This window comes from Bombus vosnesenskii, unplaced genomic scaffold, assembly GCF_011952255.1.
Source record: "Bombus vosnesenskii isolate JDL3184/JDL3185 unplaced genomic scaffold, Bvos_JDL3184-5_v1.1 scf7180000013352, whole genome shotgun sequence".
Classification (NCBI taxonomy): Eukaryota; Metazoa; Arthropoda; class Insecta; order Hymenoptera; family Apidae; genus Bombus; species Bombus vosnesenskii.
Window position 1 is genome coordinate 3311283 of NW_022882988.1, and position 21917 is coordinate 3333199.

Below are 21917 nucleotides of genomic sequence, written 5' to 3' on the forward strand. Positions count from 1 at the left end.
TGAATATAGTGCAAGTACATTAAATTACAGTTCACGCTTGATGCAAACGCGACCGTGCGCGATATTCGCTGCTGTACCTTTTCTAATTACGTGCACGTTTCAATCGTACACGCTCGTTCGCTAGCTCCATCGCCCTCGCAACCCTTTGCCCCTCTTACCTTTCGGGATGCAGTTTAATTCGTATTATAAAATCGACGAATGGGAGAAAGCACGGATTTACGAGTCGATAGCTGGTCGGACTAATGGATCTGTAATATTCAACGGTCGATAAATCGATGTAGTTAAAGCGCTTGGTCGATGGCCAACGATTAGGAGATAGGTAGACAGTCATAAAGTACCGGCTTGGGAATGACTTTATTTTAATAAAGACTCGCTAAATTGCAAAGCACTTTGCTAAAACGATTACGCGTCGGGAAATTGCTTTTAGCGCCACAATTACGTTCGTACGTCGCCTTGCCCGGCGTACCACGATCCACCACTGGTGCGACCGTGGCAAGATCCTGTACGGCTTCTTTCCGTTTCATGCCGCTTCGCTCGTCCTTTTACGTCGATCACATTTTACTCTCGACACCTTCCGCGTGCTACGTTGATTTTCCTATCCCTACATACGTGCTTTGCATTCGCGAGAGAAACGATTTTTGCTGGTTTCATCGGGAACTTGCATCGACGAGCAAAGAGAAAGAGGAAGAGAGAGAGAAAGAGAGAGAGAGAGAGTCAAAGGTTTGGAGTTTGAAAACATTTTACGGTTACTTCTTCTTGCTCGATTTATAGAAGTACGCTCAGGTCTGTAATATTTTCTTAAAGCTAGTCAAATAACTGCTTTCCGAATATTTTTTTTGCTTTGACTTCTTCTTTTACTTTCTTTCTTTTTCCTTCCTTTTTTGCTGCAATGCGTCTTTGTCTTTTACAATATGTTTCACGTTTTGCAATCGGTAATTCGTTCGCGACGGGAAAATGGCGCGTCAATTCTCGTCCGTAAACTTAATTGTGAACGGAGGGAATTGCTTCCCGGTTCCGTTTCATCGCCAGTCGGATAAAGGTAATTTTGTCCTTGCCGCGAGAACAATGTGTTACCCGATTCGATCCGGTCGACGGATATATTCGCGGGATGACCCAATCTTCGGACCTAGTCCAAGTCCTCTTCCATCTCCGGGTTCTGTGTCCCGTTCCGCGAAAACTTCTTTAATCTTCCGAACGTTCGAGAACGAACGTCTTTCCCGATATCAGTCGCTGCCATGGACAGGTTGAATGCCAAGGATTTGCAAGAAACGGAAATCGAAAGATCACATTCGAATCTCTCAGAAATTATGAAAATATAGGAAATAAAAACTCTTTGTTTTATGTTCCGTTGATACTAGCATTATGGCGTTCGTGTCATTTTCATCGCACATGTGCCTCTCTATCGTAAAAAAAGTTTCAAGAAACTATGAAAGAATTCTTTTACGTACGCATGTCTTCCCACTCCAATTTTATACTGAAATTTTTCTCAGTGCATCGAAAAAAAAAAGAAAAAAAATTCATAGACGAAGAATAAATTGCACGACGATAAATAAAAGTCCTACATTTTATACATTATCAAAATTAGGCTAATTTTAGTCGTAAAATTAAGAGGTATTTTTCGCTTCCGTTTTTTCGCTGAGAATGATGAAAAGGGAGGAAGACAGAGGAATTTAGACGAGACGAAAGGATGGTAGGTTGCATATGACGTTCGAATGCGGGTGAAACCGGCTAGATGGTTGGCTGAAACGAAGGGTACAAGCGAGGGCGGCGGGTGTAGGTCGTCTCTCTGACGGCGAGACGAGCGAGTGTAAGACTAGAATGAGGGGCAAACGTGACGACGGGGCCGTGAAGCGAATCAAACGATTTTACGCTCCAAATTTCAAGTCTTTGAATCAGTCAGCGTGGAGAAGAAGTAAGAAATGGCAAAAAGTACAGTTATTTCGTTTCCCACTGAAGTGCCTGTATTCGTTTCGCCGTATCCAGTCACTCGTCCTTCCGGTGTCGCGATTGAAGATTATAAGGCAAGTCAACGAGACGCGAAACGAAGATATATCTCTTTTTTTATTCCGATATTTGATCGTAAATAAAACGCTTATGGGGAAATATTGGCAAATTTGTCGAACGGAGATTTAACGTAGAATATATAATAACTTAAGCTGTTTCGTTCTCAAAATTGTTCAGTAGGATTTCGAAATTGGTGATCCGTCGAACGATCTTGCATGTGGATTTGACTTTAAACTCGTAATTCAATACCAAACGGTATTCTTCGTTATCTCATAAATGTTGAGCGTATGCATGATAAGAGTTATATTAAACAGTACACGGGGTTATCGCAGAAATGTCAGTTAACGTTGGGGTCCGAGTATATTTTGTCATAGGGGCGGAGCAAGGGGTGGGAGCGACCGTTCTTCCATTAATGCGCAAAATCGTATTTGCAATAGTAAAATACAGTTAAGTAAACACAGCTGCGCCGCATTGCGTTCTCTCAGTGTAGTTTAATGACGCTAGAGGCAGCTTGCTCTCGGTCTCTCCACACCTCACTAATTAGTAAATATGTTGCGTATTTATAGCTTTATAAAGTGTTGAATATTCGTGTGCGCCCTGGGTTCTCGATAATTTGGAGAGCAAACGTCCCAACGTCGCCTTTCCATCCGCCACGAATACACTGTTTCGGATGCTTCTAAAATCCATAATCATATTTCGATTTTAAAGATGTAATGTACCTTTTTGTTATTTTTCACTATTGTCATTAAGCATTAATAGATCGTTCGGAAATTCTGTAACAGTTCTATCTTGTATTTTATAGGATTAAAAGAGAATTACTTATTTTACTTTCGTTAAATATTGAAATGTTAGACTCGAACAAATACTGCTTTTGTTTGAAAAGAGAAAAATCCGGAATTGGTTAATTAAAAGTTTCGTTTTTACAAGCGATATTGGGTATCGTGTATGGATAAAGAATAGGTAAAATATATCACATTTCAACCGACATGTTCAATGTTATCCGTTCTATTTCACTGTCACTCACTCTGATTTTTATAAAACTCTCTTAATGACAAAAAATATTCCGCAGTCTGGCAAAAACTTGAGGAATTCATTCCTGAAAAAGACGGCAAAAAGACTTGTGATTTAATACGATGGATCGTAGAAAATCGTCTGCAGGAACATTTAAACGCGTGTTAATTCTGTGAAAATATAGTACGTTTAGATTTTTCCGTATATTTCAACGTACCAAGTAATCCAACAGAGTTAAAAAGTTCGCTTTAGGGCGCAACAACGAATTCATTGAAGCAATTTTGAAAGTATCGCGGCATTTAGTTTGACGCAACACGGCTGCGGTCGTTAACCGCGTCTTTTTCTTCCTGGACTCCGGACTGGAACGAATTCAGCGTTTTACGAATCGTCACAGTTCGCGGCACGTATATGTATATGCACATGGCCATTCAGTCGGCGCGAGCCCGGTGAAAAATCGAGGCGAGAAAAAATGTTCAATATTCAAGCAGTACCAATGGAGAAAGAAAGCGTCGGTGTGCGACGAGCAGCTAAACTCGTAAATAGAATACAACACAACCGTTGTGTATTTATATTCTCTTTGCGAGGACGACGATTCCTTTGCGTGTTGCCCAACAAAATTTATCCTTGCCCGCTTTGAAAGGCCTGCACGATCAAAGCGATCCCGAGCTTGCGTTCGCGGCTCGCGAGCGAAACATTCGCGAAAAAAACACATATCCAATCACAATATAATATTTCGTTTGAACCGATACGATACCGATACGATACCGATACATCATCGAGTTTTAACGTGGCTTCTTTCCGAAGCTTCTGTTCCCTTTAAACGGGCATGCCGATAGAGAAGAAACCTATAGGATATCTATCTTTGTACATGTAGAAAAATATAAAAAGGAATGGGAAGAGAATAGGAAAGAAAATAAGAAAAGAGGATAAAGAGGAAAGGGAAAAGAATAAGAATATCGACGTGTATACAAAAACGATCCTTTGGCAGGTACGCATCGCGTGTTTTATGATTATGTACGTCGCATGACGCGCACCGTCTGGGAGGACTTTCATTGAGCGGACAAACCCCTAGGCACGGATTGGAGAGGAAAAAAATTGTCGATACGGAGTAGGGGTTTGGGTACGAAGCGAAGGGGGAATAGGGTGGCTTGGGGGCGAGAGCGTAGAACGGGCAGTCTGCCAGAAAGGACGGAGCGAAAGGTGGGATGAGGTCTGATCGTGAGTATGCAATGTAACAGAGAGGGAGAGAAGGAAAGGGATGGATGAAAAGAGAGACAAAGCAGTAGAGAAGAGGGTGGATGAGTTGGAGAGAGAAGGACGGGCTAGAGTTGGCTGGGATACGCGGATAGCGGATTGGGATGGATGGGTTGATTGATTGGGCACGCTTGTATTGTTTCAGGAGGAAGCTGAATCGACGTAACGGTCTACGCCAGGATGGCCAGTTGGCCGTTGAGAATCGTACTTCTGTCCAGCACCCTCATCCTTGTCCGCGGTAAGTAAGAACACAAATCTCCTGGTTTGTACTTCTGCTGGTGGAAATCATGGCCGTTGGATCGTTTCGTTCCGTCGTGTTCCGGTCGTCGTGTTTCGGCCGTCGGCCATTTCACCGTCCGTAGACAGGCAATACCATGGGGGATATGCTCTGTTTCACCGTAAGCGGGAGAGGGAAGTGCGTTTAGCCGGGTAAATATTTGCGTCTCTGAACGCGAAGCGAGAAAATGAGAGACGTCACCGGATTTTCCAGGAACAAGAAGTATTCGGCCAATAAACTGACTTCCTCCAGAGAGAAATAATTTGCCCGTTTGTTCTTTTTCAGGGACGAATTTGATTTCCATCTTCCGTATAAACCCCATAATGTTTCGTTGTATCTCCTTTCTTTAGAGATACAAATATATGGAAACGTAGCGAATAGAATATGTTTTCCTGCCGTTTTTACTATTCTTTTTCATTTTCTTCGTCAAAGATAATAAAAACGACAGATGAGCGAACGATATTGAAAAGTTTTAATATCGCGGAGTTACCTGTGGCATCGAGTCGAAGCACGTCGGTTTACAGAAACGGCAGAAAACGCGTATTTGCTCCGGTCGTTTTCCAACTCTCTTTTCTCGACAAGGACGGGCCTCGAATCTGTTTTCAACCGAAGTGTCCGGTGATTGATTTTCTGCCACTAGACGATCTGTTGTTCACCGTTGCTCAATCACGCGACGAAAGTAGCACCGCAGGTGTCCATTTAAATTATAGACGCCAGTTTCATTTATTTCAGAATCCATTATCTTGGCAACTTCTCGCGTAATTTGTAAGCCAATCCAAGAAGTGTAACTTCGTACTCGGCTTTCCTTCGAACTTACGTCATTAATAACTTTCTCCTGGCCGGGCAGGTCGGGGTGATCGTTGGAGCCACTGTCATCGATTAATAACTTCGCGAAAACCGTTCCACAAAAGTAGCAATGATCGCGTTTAAACGAACGATACTCGTAAATAAAAAGTTCGTTACGGGAAGTTGGCTTTCACGTTATTTAAATGCTGTCGTTTCACGATCGAGGTGGAAACTTTTGTGCTCGAATTCTCCAAAGTAATTTCGTTCCGAGGCGATCGAACCGTCGGTGATGTCTTTGCCATCCACTGCAAGTGACCGACTTTTATTTATTGCACTCCTATAAACGTTCCTGAGAGTATTAAATCGTCGGTAAATTCACCGTACTTTGCTCTATGGCAATCCGAAACCCCGTTGAAAAAAACACGTAAACATCTGCGTTCTGTAGACGATACTTGTTGCCTTCACTTTTGACTCTCGTCTCCTCTGTTCCTTCTTTCATTTTGATCTCATTTCTTCCTTCGCTCCGTGTATATTATCTTCGAGTTCTCTCAAGAGACGTTAAAGCAATGCCATGGCTCTTCGCATAATCAAAATACCATACTTAGTGAACTAGAAGGATATAAGAATTTGACTCGAGATTACGAGCGTTGGAAAAGTTAGCCGATATCGAATATCATTGCAAATGCGTTTCAACGTTGTCTTTCTCCTCACGACGCTCGTAAAAACTTTTTAATCGCCACTATTCGCGAATATACCGTTGCCGTGTTTTCTCGTCTTCCTCTGCCTCGTTGGATGCCGTTGCCTCGTGTGAAAGACACGAGTCGCCTTCTTCCATTCCCCTCTATTGGTCCTCTGTCGAGGCAGAAAACTCGCACGGACCTATGCTTTACAATCTGCAGAGAAATTTTTCCCTCGGATCCTTGAGAAATCGGTTGGAGAAAACATCGAATTCGTGTTATCCCAGCCGCGAAGTTCGTCTTTCAACGCGGCTGTCTCCGCCAACTTTTCTCCGCCACTTTCTCACCCTCGAATAGCGGGAGAAGGGGTTGATAGAAAACGAGGGGAGAAAGGGATACGTGCACACAGGCGCGCAAGCTGTCCAATACTCGCTTAAAATGTAGAGTACGTGCAGCGAGCAGCGCACGATTGCCAGTAGGTTTCCGACCGTAAGCTATCGCGAAGGGGAATAGCGGAGAAAAGAGCGTGGAGTGATTTGGGAGGTAGTTGCGGCTTGACTAAAGAGGACTGGGTATGGAGGATCGACCGAGAGAGAAACGATCGGAGGGAAAAGAAGAAGACGGTAGATAGGGGAAGGGATGGGAAGACGAGGGTGAGGGGAAAAAGAGAAAAGGAGCAAAAGGAAGGAGAGAGCAGGAGGCGGGCTACGACGGTGGTGTTAGCAGCGGACGATGGTGGCTTAAACGAGAAAGGAGGGGCGCGGTGCTTTCTTAAAGATGTGAGTCGGGGCGCACTTGTTGCGCGAAAAAGGAGTATGGGCGATGCCAAGGAAGGAAGGAAGGAACAGGCGTGTGCAGGCTCGGAAGCGTGCAAAAAGTGGGGGTGGGGGGTTGGTTGGGACGGGGGCGGGGGTTGAAGAAAAACGACGCCGAGCAGAGAAGGAGATTTGACGGCGACGGTGAAAGTTTCAAGGGAGGGAAGCGAGGAAACGATAGGGGTTGCGGGGTGAAGATACGGTTGGGGAATCGAATTGATTCTCCTTTACGGGCTCGCGTTACTTTTCTTTACCGTCTTGCCATCCTTGCCTCTTGACCGTGCTCTCTCTTTTAAGTCTCTCTCTTTCTTTCTCACTCTTTCACTCGCTCGCTCGCTCGCTCGCTTCCTCGGAACCGTTCCTTTCGCTCGTGTTATTTATTTATCAGCTCTCGCACGTAGCTTTCCTCAACCTCGTGTAAAGGACCTGACGAGCCTGCACTTCGACCGAACCTGCTTCTTCGAATCTTTTACCCGGACTATTTCTTTTCTCTCTTTCCGATCGCTCTTAGCTATTTTCTCTTCTCTCGGCAATCCTATGGTCCGTTGTATCTGCTCCCTCTCTCATTTCGTTCGCTCGTCGTTGGACGGCGAAAGGTAGTTCTTTCACATCGATGCGAAGAATCGGCACTCGCCAATTGCGTCTGGAGGATGAGAAGACTTATTGGGATTCCTTACGGACAACGGTCCTCCAAGGCATTCGCGATCGATCCTGGAGCGTGCGACCAATCGAGACGATCCATTGGTTATGGTGAATATCGTATATCGAAGAAAAGTAATGGCCCGGGAGATGATCGATAACGAGTAGTGGACAGCTTGAGCAGGTCCATCGCCTTTCCTCTTTTACTCGCAATATATAGAAGACACGAGTAACGGTGGAATGGGACTATGCAAAGAAGTATACGCCGTGCAATAAATTATTAATTCAAGACGGATTAGATCCTACCGAAGAAGCTGAAAGAGAAGAATGGTGCTTTTAAGTTTATTAGCCGTGGAAGAAAAGACGGAACGCGAACAGCTATACTCGAGATAGGTCCGGTAGACCCATTGAACTTCGGGCTTGAGAGAATTCACTACGTTACTTATTTATCAGCATCTACACATACGTGGCTACGATGCAGCAAGCGAATCCGTTCAAAGAACCACGCGACTATCACCTCCTGGGAAAAAGGCACTTTCCGCGTGAGCAGATAGAATCAACCGGCCCGGATTGGATTGGAGCCTCAAGGAAAAACTTATTTGGATTCCTCACGGATATAAGAAGATCCCAGGGCTGCTTTTACTCGGGACTTGGACGCGAATTGATCGATATCGTAGGGACGAGTGCTTCGGTCATATTGATCGTGGAATCGAAATTACGCGCATAATTTCTCTCGTTTTCCCCGTGACTTGTTCTTTAATCGAAAAGATTAAACGCCAAAGGCTACGCGTGCCTTTACTTATTCAACTTTTTCCAGGAAACTTGACTCGAAGGTATTACAGTGCTCCGTCGAATAAGGAGCGTTAAGTAACAACGTAGGTAGAGAGTAACAGTTTCAAGGTTTTTTCCTTCTTCTCCTCTTTCTCGAGCTTGTTACGAGAAAAACGAAGGTGAAACATTTCTCTGGCTTGCGTTTCAAGCGTTCACAAAGAAAATTGTTTTATACGCAACAACTGTCCTTTACTATCGGTCTTTTAAACTTTATCTCCGTATCTGATATCGATATTTCTCGGGATAGAAACATACGTTAGACCAATGCTCGTGGGAACTTTTTCTTTTCGAAGGCACGAGGAATCCGTCTTGCGCGAAACCTGTCCCTTCTATCGATGCTGCGGCGTGCACATTCTCTTTGCGCGCTTCTTCGATTCTCTTGCGACGAATAACCGCGTATCTGCAGCCATTCGTCGTAAATTAGGATCCTAACGCGAACGTTCTGCGAAAGAAATTTATTTTGCAGCGACACCTGTATCGATTTCAAGATTATCACGATGCCGTCGTAGTACGCGACTTTGTTAGAAATAGCTGGACAAGGAATACAGATAGACGAACGAAGATATTGTATCCGTGAGTTGGTAATTGAGACTGGCTGGATGTCCTGCTTCCATCAAACGATAACTCTCGATCTCCATTCGTGGAACTCTACACGCTGGAAACTCTCCAACGTCATTTAGGATGTCTACATTCGCCGTTGAAGTTCGATTGGATCTGGTTTTCCCAGAATTTAACTGAGCGTATGATTTCGAGAAGTTTTACGAGGACGCGACTCCGGTCGAGGTCATTTTCGATGAACACTCAATGGTCACCGATAATCCGCGATAATATTCGCATTGATAGGAGCGTACCAAATTTGATGCAATCTATAAGGGGGAAAATCCTCGGGAAAAGGAGCTCGTTGAATTTTCCGATCGCCAAGTTCAGCCGGATGGAGGATTTCTGTTTCGCATGGAATCGAGCAAGTTCGTAATTTCAATCCGAATTTATCGAACGGTTAATTGAAATGAAGCAGGTAATCCGGTTCCCGAGCGATTTTTTCCCTATGTACTACTATTCGGCGAAGAATCCGCCTTTATCGAGTCGAGGGTGAACCTTCGAAGCGGCAGGAAACTTTCGTAAAAGAATTCAAATTAGACGATCCTCGGAATTTAACTATCCCATTTGAGGTTCGCTGATGAAATTTTCGACTAGGAGTATTGAACTCGCCCCCTTAGCGCCGCGCTTCCGACGTGTGCCTTATTTTTACACTATCGATTTCCTTCGCCTCTTTGACGTTGGATATTGCATTATTCAACGATCCTTCAGGTTCGTTCGTGCTATTCCGACTCTCTTCGTATACAGGACATTACAGATCCCTGCGTTAATCCCGTTCACTCCTCTCATTTCTTTCTTTCTTTCTTCCTTTCTTTTGCCCTTCTTTCTCTTTTATTGGTTAAACGTCGACGCACTCTCGTCGCATAATCGCGTGTCACGTTAATTATTTCACCAAAAGTGGGGAAAGGGAGCTTTGTAGAACATCTGCAAGATCATTTCGTAATCGGATCTGGGAAAGAGGATTTTCATTGGCTGTCCCTTTTCAAGAAGCAGCCGCTGTATCCGCCGTGCTCCATGAACCAGGTACAATACGTGTAACACTAGCATGAATTATGCTGCTCCAGGAACAGCTACATCATATACCACAACCGCAATTGTTGAACCCCGTCGGGGTTAGAGCGGCGATTTTAATTAACCGCATCGTAAGGAACACAACTGCTTGTTGTTTTCACGATCAAGTGAAACGACGTTTTCCGCTTGATTAATACTTGTTCGAGACCAGTGGATTGAACCTTAGAGAAAAAAAAAAAAAAAAAAGAAAGGAAGAGAAAGAAAAGATTGCTTTTATCATTATAGACGTTGCAGTAATGTGTAATACGTAATACGTTGGTATATGGTACAGTTGCATCAAGCGCTAAGCAAATACATTTTCGAGTGTTTGCGATGATTCTGATGGACGATAAGTTCGACGTAAAAGAGACGCATAGAGAACTTCCGGGAAAAACAGCGAGAAAACTTATGCAAAGTATGTTATTGGTGACCCGCTGCGAGTATTCCCAGAGTTGCAGGGATATAACCATGTTTTAGCCAGACCATGCGTATACAGACGCACATCTGTTTCCCGTTCAGCACTAAATAACAACTACGTTATCGATCGTAGCGTTTACTTGTCTCATGAATTATACAATGATACAACGGCGAATTTAAAGCAAGGGCAAGGTTAAAGAAACAGTAACGAAAGAAACGGAGGAAAAGATTCAAGCTACGAAAGTCTTTTCACGCGTTGATGTCACGGTGAGTTTGTCTCATTTATACACGGCGTCTGGGCTTTAGTCCGCGTCATTCTCTTCCGCGGAAAGTGTTAAATAAACAAATTTTATGTGCGACCGGGCAACGAGTTAGATGAGACGGCGCCGCAAAAGAAACGAGGGGAACGTGACAGTATCAACACCGACACGTAAGGTAGTTTCGTCGCGGAGTCGGCGCAGATGGCCCCGACACGATCCTCGCGTTCAAGCGTCGCAGACATTTAACGAAAGGCGACCGTGAAAGAGACGTCGGGCGATAAACGGGCGTCGTTTTCACGTGATGCGAAACGACGTCGCCGCGTTTGCTGCGACTGCTAACGAAAAGAGTGCGTGTAACTGTGTAGCCTCGATTACGCGGGGAAAAGCCCTTTTCTCCTCGTTTATGTTGGCGTGCGCACGTTTCCTTCCCCACCGACGTTTCCTCGTCAATTGACAAAGGTCGGTTTGCACGAGTAGCACGGCCCGTTAAAAGGGATTCACGATACCTAAACTCATTTATTTTAATTTCCACGTGCGGCTCAATGGATTCACGATCGGTCAACTGTCGTGTCGATAGGTTCCTCCGTTAATTTTCATATTACATTGACGTATACATAGTCGTTGGCGCGATCCAATTACTCGCGTAACATTTGTTGATCGCATTGGCCTCTTTGAAGTAACAAAGCTTAAATGAAACGTTTTTAATTGCTTCTAATGGGAACAAGTCTGCATTTGTTTTCGTATTGACGGCTAATAAATCAACGTAAATATTGTCGCTGCCGAGGATAAAAGAAAATATAATGGAGCTATATATTTTTCAATTCTCACCAATGTACTGATATTCTTGTATTGAATACGAATCGAATTGGACGATTGAAAGGTTAATATGGGTTTCTCGACTATCATGAATATGGAGGTGAACGATCGTTCGTTACCCATTCTGCTATTACGTAATCGCTTAAAATTAAGTGATATTACTCATTAGCGCGGCATCGACGAATAAAATTAAGCCGGTGAATCTGGATAGTTACGTAATCGATATTAAATCGCCATGTTACGAACGACCGGTACTCTTCATTAGTCGAATGTATCGCTACTACCGTACAAGTTTCGTTTCAATAAAAATTTTACCGAAAAATTCAATTCGATTGTCCAGGATTTTGTTTCCATCGTGTGAATAACTAGATTCGAAAGCTGTAAGGTGTGAACAGAAAGTTTAGTATGAATCAAGAGTCCTATTTAAACATTCGTCCTATTTAAACATTCAACCAATTCTAAGCTGACATAGGACCGAATGTACGGTCTAATTTCCCTTTTGAAGTTATTCTTGGAGAACTACAAAGATAGACAAGCGCAAATAACGATAATAAAAACATTTGTGAAATTATATCTACGGGAACTGTATGGTTCAGCCTGATCTACGATATGTTGATCGGTATCGATCGCCTAGAAAGGATTTCTCCAACTCCGTGAAACTTCTAATTAAACGAGGAATGTCGCGTGGCAATAACAAAACAGCGTAAGGTCCAATTGACGTTGCTGGCTTAATAAACGTAATTACTACAGTCGCGTCTACACAGCATCGAGAAGAGGCACTCGTTCGGCTAATGACACGGACGTCATTAATCGCAACGCGAACACCGACACTCGATCCGAGCAATTAAGCCGAATTTTTCATTGGTCTACGCGTGCGAAACATTCTCGCGATTGCGATTTTCATTTCAGCCCGTGATATTTCATCGTGGCCGTGTAATTTGCGACATTAACTCGCCCCCCTACCCGGCCGAGCACCGTATAAATCCGGTTGAACGTGAGGCCATGCGTTCTCGTACTTGCGAAGAACGGTTTTTCATACGGCTTTTTAAATGGTTTTTCAAACGGCCCCCGGCCTATTTAAACCGTGGCGAAACGCGAGAAGAAACTCGCCCGGTTACACTTGCCAGCTTGTTGTTTATAAATTTCTTTTCTGTTTATCACGCGATCGTATAGTATAGTTTTCACAAACCGCGTGGTTACACTTTTGCAAGGAAACCCGGCTCCCTTGGCTCGTGTTTCCGCCGCTGAATTCGCGTTTGGCGACGAAAGAGAACGTCAGCAAAATGCGTTTACTAAATTGACGCGATCTTCGAACCGCTGTTGAAAGTGGTAGCAGATAAGCGTCGAATGTTGGCGTTTACCGCCATTCTCTTGCCGTTTTCTCGCGCTTTTTCTGTAGTAATCCAATTTCTAATGCTCGTACAAATGTCGTAAAATAACGGTATATGAATATAGAAATATTGTCAAACAATACGACAATAAGGATTACAGAGACGAGTATAAATATTCGACGGACAAAAATATACTTCTGTGCGATGTACGTAATTAAAATTTAGAAGGTATTTAAAATAGTTTTTCAGCTGGAGAAAGCAAGAATATGCTTTTTCGCTCGTATTTGTAGAAAAATATTACTTTCTTTGCAATTTTTATTATCGCGAGAACATGCGTTTGTAAACAACCGAGATACCGGCTAGAATTGTTGATCTCTGATCGGCTTTCTTTCTTTTTCTCTCTTCGTTAATTTCAGCATGTGGCAAGTGACCTGTATCGATCCAGCCCAATTTCCGCTTCCGCTTTGCTGCATGCGCGCGTCTTGTAATATCGAAGACGCCCACGTAACGCTTTCACGGTACAATTTCTCCGCATTCTCCCGACGTCGCGGAATTATTGGGAAGGTATTGAAGTATATCGGGCCGCGCGCAATGTTAGGCTTTCACGGGACAACAAAGGCGATTAAACCGCGTGACACGGTTATGACGTCTGCTACAATGGGCGCGAATATTGAATAGGCGGCGCATTGATAATACTAATCACGTGCTTACATTTGAGCGGTGTTATTAATACACGACATTCTCAGTCTGAACACGCGTCGTTTCGAGCAATTTATCGTATCTAATTTCGACGGGATCACGAGATTCGAATAATAACATCTCGCTCGGCAGGGAACGAGCGAGTACAGCCGGAAACGACGAACTGCACCCGAAGGCATTTCAATTAACAATATTCGTACAACTTCACGGCTTTCCGATTCGAGAGACAGAGAGAGAGAGAGAGAGAGAGAGAAGTATCTACGTGGTAATTTTCTTGGCGCGAACGGGTCTCGTCGTAATTGAACGGGGATAAAACGAATTGAATTATTTTGCGTGCTGGCGGCTTCCAGGTCGAAAATCCACGATCGTAGAAACTACTGCTGCTCTTCCTAACCGGCGAGAGTTCATCGATAACGTTTAACGATCAACGCGATACCCTTCTCTGCGAAGCAACTCGAGTACCTTCGAAGCTTTTCAACTACCTCGTGGCATAAAGAAGTCGCGAAAATATAGTTTAGAGGATTTACACCAGCGCGTCCAGTTTTCAGTACGCGCTTCATCCTACCGAGAAGGACTTTGTTAATAACATCAGCGCCACGAGCAGCCCACTCGACGGCTTATTCACGCGTTCCACCAACTATTTCGTTTGCAAGCTGTATACTTTGCGCAGGAAAATCGTAATGTCCGCGTTGAATTCGCGACTGTAAATTGAGGAAACGAGCAATTACACGCCTGCCTCGTAAATGGACATCGTGTCGCGTCGCGTGGTGTCGGTTTGGGTGCATTTAATGCACGCACGTACGCGCACGTGTATCACCGCTATACAACATTGCGTTTACAAGCTGGAACCACGAACTTTGTCGTCTCGTGCCATGAAAGACGTCTCTCGTAGCTAGGTACTTCGGAGTTAAAATTCGATCGAGGAATAGCATTACCGAAAATAATTTCTCGCAACGATTTTACCAGGATCGATAAACATTTCTGATTATTTCGTTCGATGTATTCCGATGTGATGGGCGGATTTGTCGCGTGTTAATCTCCTCCTACGGGAAATTCAGATATTTATAATATCGATATTTCCGACGGGATAGCCGAGAGGGAATTAAAAGAAAACTGAATTACAAATTACAGAGTGACGGAACGCGGTCCCCTCGGATGCCTCGCATAGCCTGCAGGTCTCTGACCCTACAAGTTTCGACTTTTGACACATTCCGCGTGTAGACGTACGTATCCGAATTTGGCCGGCTCGATGTGTTGGTTGGTTCGTGCTTGTTAACTAGTTAAAGCCATTGTGTTCGTACGACGAAGCGTAGGTTTGACGACGGGCAGGTCGGCGTACCGAGGCCTCGTTTTGCCTGGCGGGCGCGCCCCAGAGACGTATCTGGAGATGTCTGGAGATGCGAACGACGACGAAGTCGACGACTAACGCTGTACAGGCACACAGGAACCTCGGTAGATGAGATGAAACGCGTTGGAAACAAGAGGTTCCGTTGGTTGAAAAAGGAAAGGTGATTAGGCCGAGAACGCCAGGCTTCCCTATCGGCATCGTTTCTGGTACACCCCCAACTCTGAGTCGATAATTAACAAGCCAGGCCAGTCGAGTCACTTAGGCGTGCTGCATCGTCGTCTTTTTCGTTCTCGTCGTCCTTGTTGTCGTCGACTTTACCTGTTCCTCGTCGTACTCGTAATTCCTCCCCTTCCTTCTTCGACTCGATCCTTCTCTCCTTCTCCCCTCTTTCTCTTTTTTTTTCTTTTTTTTTTAAAGTACGATCCACCTTCTCTGTTTCGTTGCACGTCGAAGCCGAAGCCAACGCTGCGAACAGCGGTTTAATTGTTAACGAGAAAAGTTTGCATTGTCGAGTGCAAATCCCCGTACCGCCACGCCATTCTCGTGCTCGTTGCCCTCTTTCGTTTCAACCCCTTCTCTCGCTCTCTGTCTTTGCTACCGCCGTTACGTATTCCAGTAACAAATTCCGTTGAAACGTTGGATCGTTGTCGATCCTTCTTTGTTCTCCTTCCATCGCCGCTCTTCCCTTCTACTCGACCTCTAATAAAGAGTCTAATAGACTCTGGATCGACGTACTCATCGTCCGCCGTGAATGCAACTCGTTGTAACCTCTCGCTCGGCACGATCTTCGTTGGTAGTAATAACGGCTGGTGAACGCAAACGAAACGCGCGATCATCGAGCTCCCTCCCGACCACTTTTAGTCGGTCTCTTCCTCAACGATATAGCATCGTTTTCCGAAGTAGTTACGAAATTGTTGCTAATTGAAGTATCGTTCCAGGTTTTTTCGCTCGTACTGGTCTACTCCAAATCCTGGCTACTTGAAATTGCTGCAGCAACAATAAGTTTAAAAACTAATGGTACATGGACGACTATAACTTGCTTTTGCTTGTCTCGCTTTGAGTACGATTTTTCGTAGCTATTTTGTTCGACTTTAGTCGGTTTCCGACCCGGTACACGCGTACAACGGCTCTGCCTACAACCAAGAACAAGTTTAATTGATCGATATCGTAAAACCGGCGGGCGTTGCCTGTGTGCAGAAAGGTGTCGCGTTTGATCCGAGGACACGGCGCTTCTTTGCGTGGCTTTTCCTTTTTCGAATAAAGCCCAGAGGCAAACGGCTGTTATAGCCACGGATCTCTCGTTTACACGCCGCGCGTATCCGTTGTGTGAACCATGCGCAGACTCGGGTCGAGTTCTTTGAACCCAGGGCGCGCACGATCCCTCAACGCGAGCGGCGCATTTTTCTCTTTCCGTTTTGGCCTCGCTCGTGAAACCCGTTGCTCGCAGCCGTTGTTTCGACAGGAATGCTCGGATCCAGACTCGTTCGAAATGAGAGAGGGAAAGAGGGAAAGCGAAGGGCGACAATCGTTGGCGAAGGGAAAAATGGATGGAGGGCAAGCTTACGATACTCGCGTCGGGATAGAAGAGGTCGCAGTCGACTCGAATCCGGTAATGAGAATATCGAGAGGGACGATCCATCTTCCACGAGGGTCACCGAGCTCCGGAACTCGTATGACGCACGCCTCGACACTCGTTAACGAATACTCGATGAAACTTGCGCACTTAGCCCGAGCGCTATCGGCTCATATTTTTTCCCCTACCCAGCACACTCCTTCACGGTTTCTTTTTCGTGACGCGCGTGAGCGAGCATTCGCGTCGCTTTCTGAACCTGTAACGCCGGTTTTTCCAGGGAAAAAATTAATTTACTTCGTATGTCATCGCGGCTACCGGCTGAATTCGCTGAAAAGCTTTAGCCGAGCCTGTACCAACCAGGAAGAGGAAAAAGGGTAACTAGAGGTGAGAGAGAGACAGAGAGATGAGAAAGAGATTAGAGGAAGAGAAGAGAGAGAGAGAGAGAGAGAGAGGGAGAGAGAGTGGCAGACCGAAGCAGAACCATAGGGTGCGTCGAGAGTATAAGTGCACCAGAGGGGGTGACTACTACCACCATCTCCCTTCTAGTAGCGAGGGAGGGTTGAGTTTCCTATGGTTTAATTGGGCGCGAAATCATTTCCGATGCAATGCGCGCGGATGCAGCCGCGACGACGAGTAATCACCGTAAAAGCTCGACTTCTCTCTCCCTCAAGCCGTTTCCTATCTCTCCTGCTGTTCGTTCCTTCTTTTTCTTTTCTTCGTTCAGTTTGCCGCTCCCGTTCGCACGGTCGCTTGCCTTCTTTCTTTCACCCTTCGCATTCTGCTAGCGCGCGACCGTCTTCTACCATAATTCGTATCGTTTCTGAAGGCTCGTCGTTCAAAAGGAAACCGCGGATCGATACAAGCACCAGTTGCCCGTTTCCATTTATCTTATTTGTCATTGACGATTAACCATTCGTTCGAGATAATTCTGTCACAGAATCAATTCGTCGTTCGCTCTCACCGATATTTGTGATGCTCGCAACGAGCAGCGTTCGTTTCCGTGACTCTACGGAAAAATACCAAAGCGAATTCAGTGACGCGATCACTGGCGCGGTCATCGAGTATAATCAACGTGATTTGCTCGTTTCATCGTTGACAGCGAATTGTTCAATCATACTGTGACGCAGTTGTCGAGTTCTAATGAACACAGTCAACTCGGATAATATTCTCTGGCTGTCGTTTAGAAACAACGTCGAATCCCTAGATGCGGATCGAATTAGTTGAATCGACGCAGTTCGATTCATGCATCGCGAAACTTGCCCGCTATGACCTGCCACATCACGCCGGTTGATCTTTAACCGCGGTTTATCCTGACTGTGAAACGACGCAAGTTAAAATAACACCGTTGCTCGATAAAATTATTTAAATGCGCCGCTCGATTTTATGCGTATCGGGAATCGTAGCGGTATCTCCATTTGATCATGGCACGATTCGGTCGAGTACCATCGATTGTTTTAAAGTCCAGTGGTCGATTTATGAATCGCGCGGACTCGCGCTTTCACGCCCGATTTAATCGAGACCGTTGTACGATCATTATTGTCGACGTTTTATTCTACCGTCGCGTAAAATAACAACGATCCTAGCGATATTAATTTCCCGACCGTATTGGCCGGTCACTAGGTGCAGATTCCAGTTACACAAACGCGTATTCTCGCGAGAGCGTGCCTGCTTAGCCGCAGAACGGAAACACGCAAATTGCGCGCCATCATCGTCGCCGTTGGATTTCCGATATTCGGTAATTTCCGCATGGCCGCCGGCGTCAATATAGTAGACGTTATTAGCGGACTTATGCGAGCCTCTGCTCGATTTAAAATTAATTAGACCGAGTGCAATCGGTTCTCTAGACGATTCTTTTATATAGGGTGAGTCAATAAGTACTATGTAAAATAACTTGTTAGCTATACCAATTACCCGTTAACCTATTGGTTTTATCGAAAAACGTCAAACGAATTATATTACATTTCAAGGAACTCGTCGAATGAGTGTAAATTTATTTTCTAATATCTTATATTTTCCGATATATCAGGGTGAGCTTGAGTTTTCTAAATGGCGCTGAATATATTTTTTTTTATAATAGTCGGTCCTCAGATTCACGATGACGATATTAAAAATCGATATAAAATATGAACAACTTAGAATTAAATAAAATGATACCAAACATGCTTCGAATTGTTCCAAAATATCCAGTTGCTTAAACGTTCTATTCGTTCGTTATCTCGTTAAATGAATTCCTCTCTAACAAATGTTTTCGATCAGAAAGAGTTTCCGAACTTGGCAGAAACGATCCGTCTATAATGTGATACGATACAAACCCTACGTTTGCTCGTCTGGTTCGTTTCACGGTTAATTTACAACCAGTCTGGGAAAAAAGAGGCCATCGTATCGTGGACCATTTAATCGCGTCGGCGACCATTGTTCAAAGTGAAAAGCATCCTGGCGAGGACAGATTGCATCGTACAGCAGGAACGGTGGACTTCGATGTCTCCGGAGGTAGTTCATGAGATGCTGGTACGTCGCTGCATGAGTTACCGCGTATTATAGCGCGACGGAAACGGCTTTTGTGTCGTGTGCCCGTGAAAGGCACGACTCCGTGGCCAACTATCGCGTCCAATAGCTAAAGTAGACGGTTATAACGAGGATGCTTTGTAAGTCGCTTTTCCGTTCCTCGTTCTGCGTTTGTCATATCGTTATCGCGGGAAAGTTAAACGTGGAAACGGAAGGTCGTTGACACACGCCAAGCACAAAAGGCCAGGAAATTGCAAAAATACTCGCGGGATCGGGCCGCTTTATTTTAATAACGATGCTCCTGCCCGACCATAGGGGAGAACGGCCTATCGTTAGCGTTGTTGGTAGATTAAATTCGATCAATTAAATATATTGAATTGTCTCAAGTTCGCTTCGTGGAGGGGACGAGATATCGACGTAGACACGCGTACATACTTAGCTGGATTATATGGATTACAGTTGGTAGAGCTGACTTTATTGAACGCGTCAGCGTTCTTGAAATTAAATTTCTTTCGTGATAATTATGGCTAAAGATAGGTACGAAGAAACGTAGAATTAGCTAAATCTTCGACCGAGGGCTCTTTCGACTCGGCGAATTCGAATGAAAATTTCCGAATATATTTCCGAGTAATGATAGGAACGGACGATGCGTATTATGAAAGAAGAGAGAAGAGGAACAATATAATTTTTAATCTATCAAAAGCAAACAATTTAATTAATTACTGTATCGATTCATGGACTTGTTTCGTTCGTGTTTATACTTGTTGACTATGCACGTAACACGCGGGAAATTTATTCATTGATTTCATTGATTTCTTTTTACCTCGAGTATATTTTATAGTGGGAAGGGGTACTTTATATTCGAATAAGCAAATTTATTCCCATTTTTTATCATCAACATTTCTAAAACTTTTTAACATAATCATTACTTTCTCAAGATTAACAAATAACACATTTAAAGGTAACTTTTGTGAAATCTGCGAGATTGCTATAGTTTTTCTGACATTACAGTGACTTATTGGAATATGAAACTTTATAACAAAGGAAACTACACGTCGTTTTAAAAATTATGTTCAATCTACTTTTCTCAAATTTGAATGAATTATAATGCACTTAGAAAGTGTTAACTTTCAACTCCAATCTTTCCACATAATTTCATCGTTCGACGTAACATTTGTTATCGTAAAATTTGACCAACTTCTTTCAAATCAAATCCAAGTAGGCGATGGTTGCGATCGATCGAATCGTTTCCCGTTTAATTCTCGGGATTGGCCCGAATGAAGCGATCGGTTCGAACTTGTCTATCGGTCGAAGGAAACAGTGCCGCGTCTGGTTGGCTGGACGATTTTGCAACGTGGTAGGAAACTTGGCGCAGCTGCTACCATCGTCACTCACCTTCTCGCCCACAATTTATGCTAAGTGAATTAACATTGATCTGGCCGGGAAATATGGGTTCGTTCCGGCAGACAGAGACGCGCTCGGTCTCCACGCTCCGCTATCCTTCCGGTCGTGGTGTATACGAATTCCGCACGCGCGCACGCGCTGGTACTTACATGTCCTGCTTTAGTCCTCACCTGTCGTCCCTTAAGCGTTACAAAGACTTAGTTCGATCGGTTTAATACGAACACAAGCGCGCCATAAAAGGGACAACACTATAAATTTGTGTAAAATAAGAATAATCAATTAAATGCGCTAAAGTATGTTTGAACTGCGATTTTGAAGAAGCGGACGATGCAGAAGCTTATAGTTGGTATGTTTATGTTAACACTAGAACCACGAGAATGATCAAAATTAGAAATTTTTAATTTTATTATGTAGACCTAGCGCGATGGTGTATATTTCGCGTCAATTTCCCATCTGAAACTTCAATTTCACGTGGTTAGATGATCATTGAATAACGAACAGGACAGCAGAGAAAATTTACACAATTTTTTTCGAATGATACATCGTCGGATACAAAATTATTGCGATAGCTGGATGGCGTGTCATGCGAGAAGCAATTAACCTGGATGATTCAGACGTGACATATGGTTCCTTGTCTATGGTAAACATAGTAGTCGCGCTCTCGTATAACGCGGATGCGTGAAATTTCGTTTCTGTATCAATTTGACGGTACAAATTGAGCCGGTGTACGCTTCAAACTGATCGTTAAAAATTGTCGTTGAACGCGGGTGGTTGAACGCGGCCGAAGGGACACTGATGCACCTCGATAGAATGTGTGTATCTATACATATGGTCGCGCAGAAACCAATTAACCTATATTCGTTCTGACTCCGTTTCGTCCTGGCGATTCCCGTAATTATTAGAGACAGCTCGTTATGCATTTTATATTTAATTTTCGTTTATAAGTTCTTCTCATTGACTGTCTAGTCCGTTCTTTCTCTGTGTACTCTCTTCTTTTTTAAAAGTTATGATATTTGTATCTTTGTTCCCCTGTTGGCTCGTCGATCCCTTCTGTTTCACGCTTTTATCAAACTTCTGACTCGTGATTGAGAAAAATAACTCGTCTAATTTTTGAAAGAATTTTTGGCGGGAGAGTACACTCGTCGATTTTTACGGTCGCTAGTTACGAGCGGCAACGAACAAAGGAATTTCGGGGATGTGACACACTGTATTCGATTTAGAAGCTAATGAAGGTCGTCGCAGACCCCAGTGAATTCAAAGAATGCGAAGTATCCGATGGAATCGCGTGCGTATACATCCACGAACCTCGCGGAAACGTATAATCATGGGATACATGCATCCTCGAGGACAATCTTTTTCCTTTCGAATCGATATCAGATTGTGGAGTAGCTTGGGCTAAAAAGGAAACAAAGAAGAGAGGAGTGAGTGGGTAGATACGCGCGAATACCGTTACCTTTTTCCACGCGGCTCCGATACATTTTGTATACAGGTACCCCATCTGTGCTGGAAATGGCATTTTAAATCGATTGATCGACGAACAGATTTTACCTCGGTTCGACGGACTATGTGAAAATAATTGTGCGGCCGAGCTTTGAGGATCGCTCACGCGCGTCCATAGTTCCG

At 44.2% G+C, this 21917-nt stretch overlaps 1 protein-coding gene across 7 annotated transcripts in view; it reads left to right on the forward strand.

Moving 5' to 3' along the window:
* LOC117236953 (Down syndrome cell adhesion molecule-like protein Dscam2) overlaps nt 1-21917 on the forward strand; it is a 122757-nt gene that overhangs the window by 18908 nt on the left and 81932 nt on the right. For all 7 annotated transcript variants that reach the window (XM_033500417.1, XM_033500421.1, XM_033500422.1 and 4 more), the window contains one exon: nt 4415-4507. In XM_033500417.1, the coding sequence (XP_033356308.1) occupies nt 4450-4507 (58 nt within the window). In that variant the 5' untranslated portion in view covers nt 4415-4449. The remainder of the gene's footprint in view (nt 1-4414; nt 4508-21917) is intronic.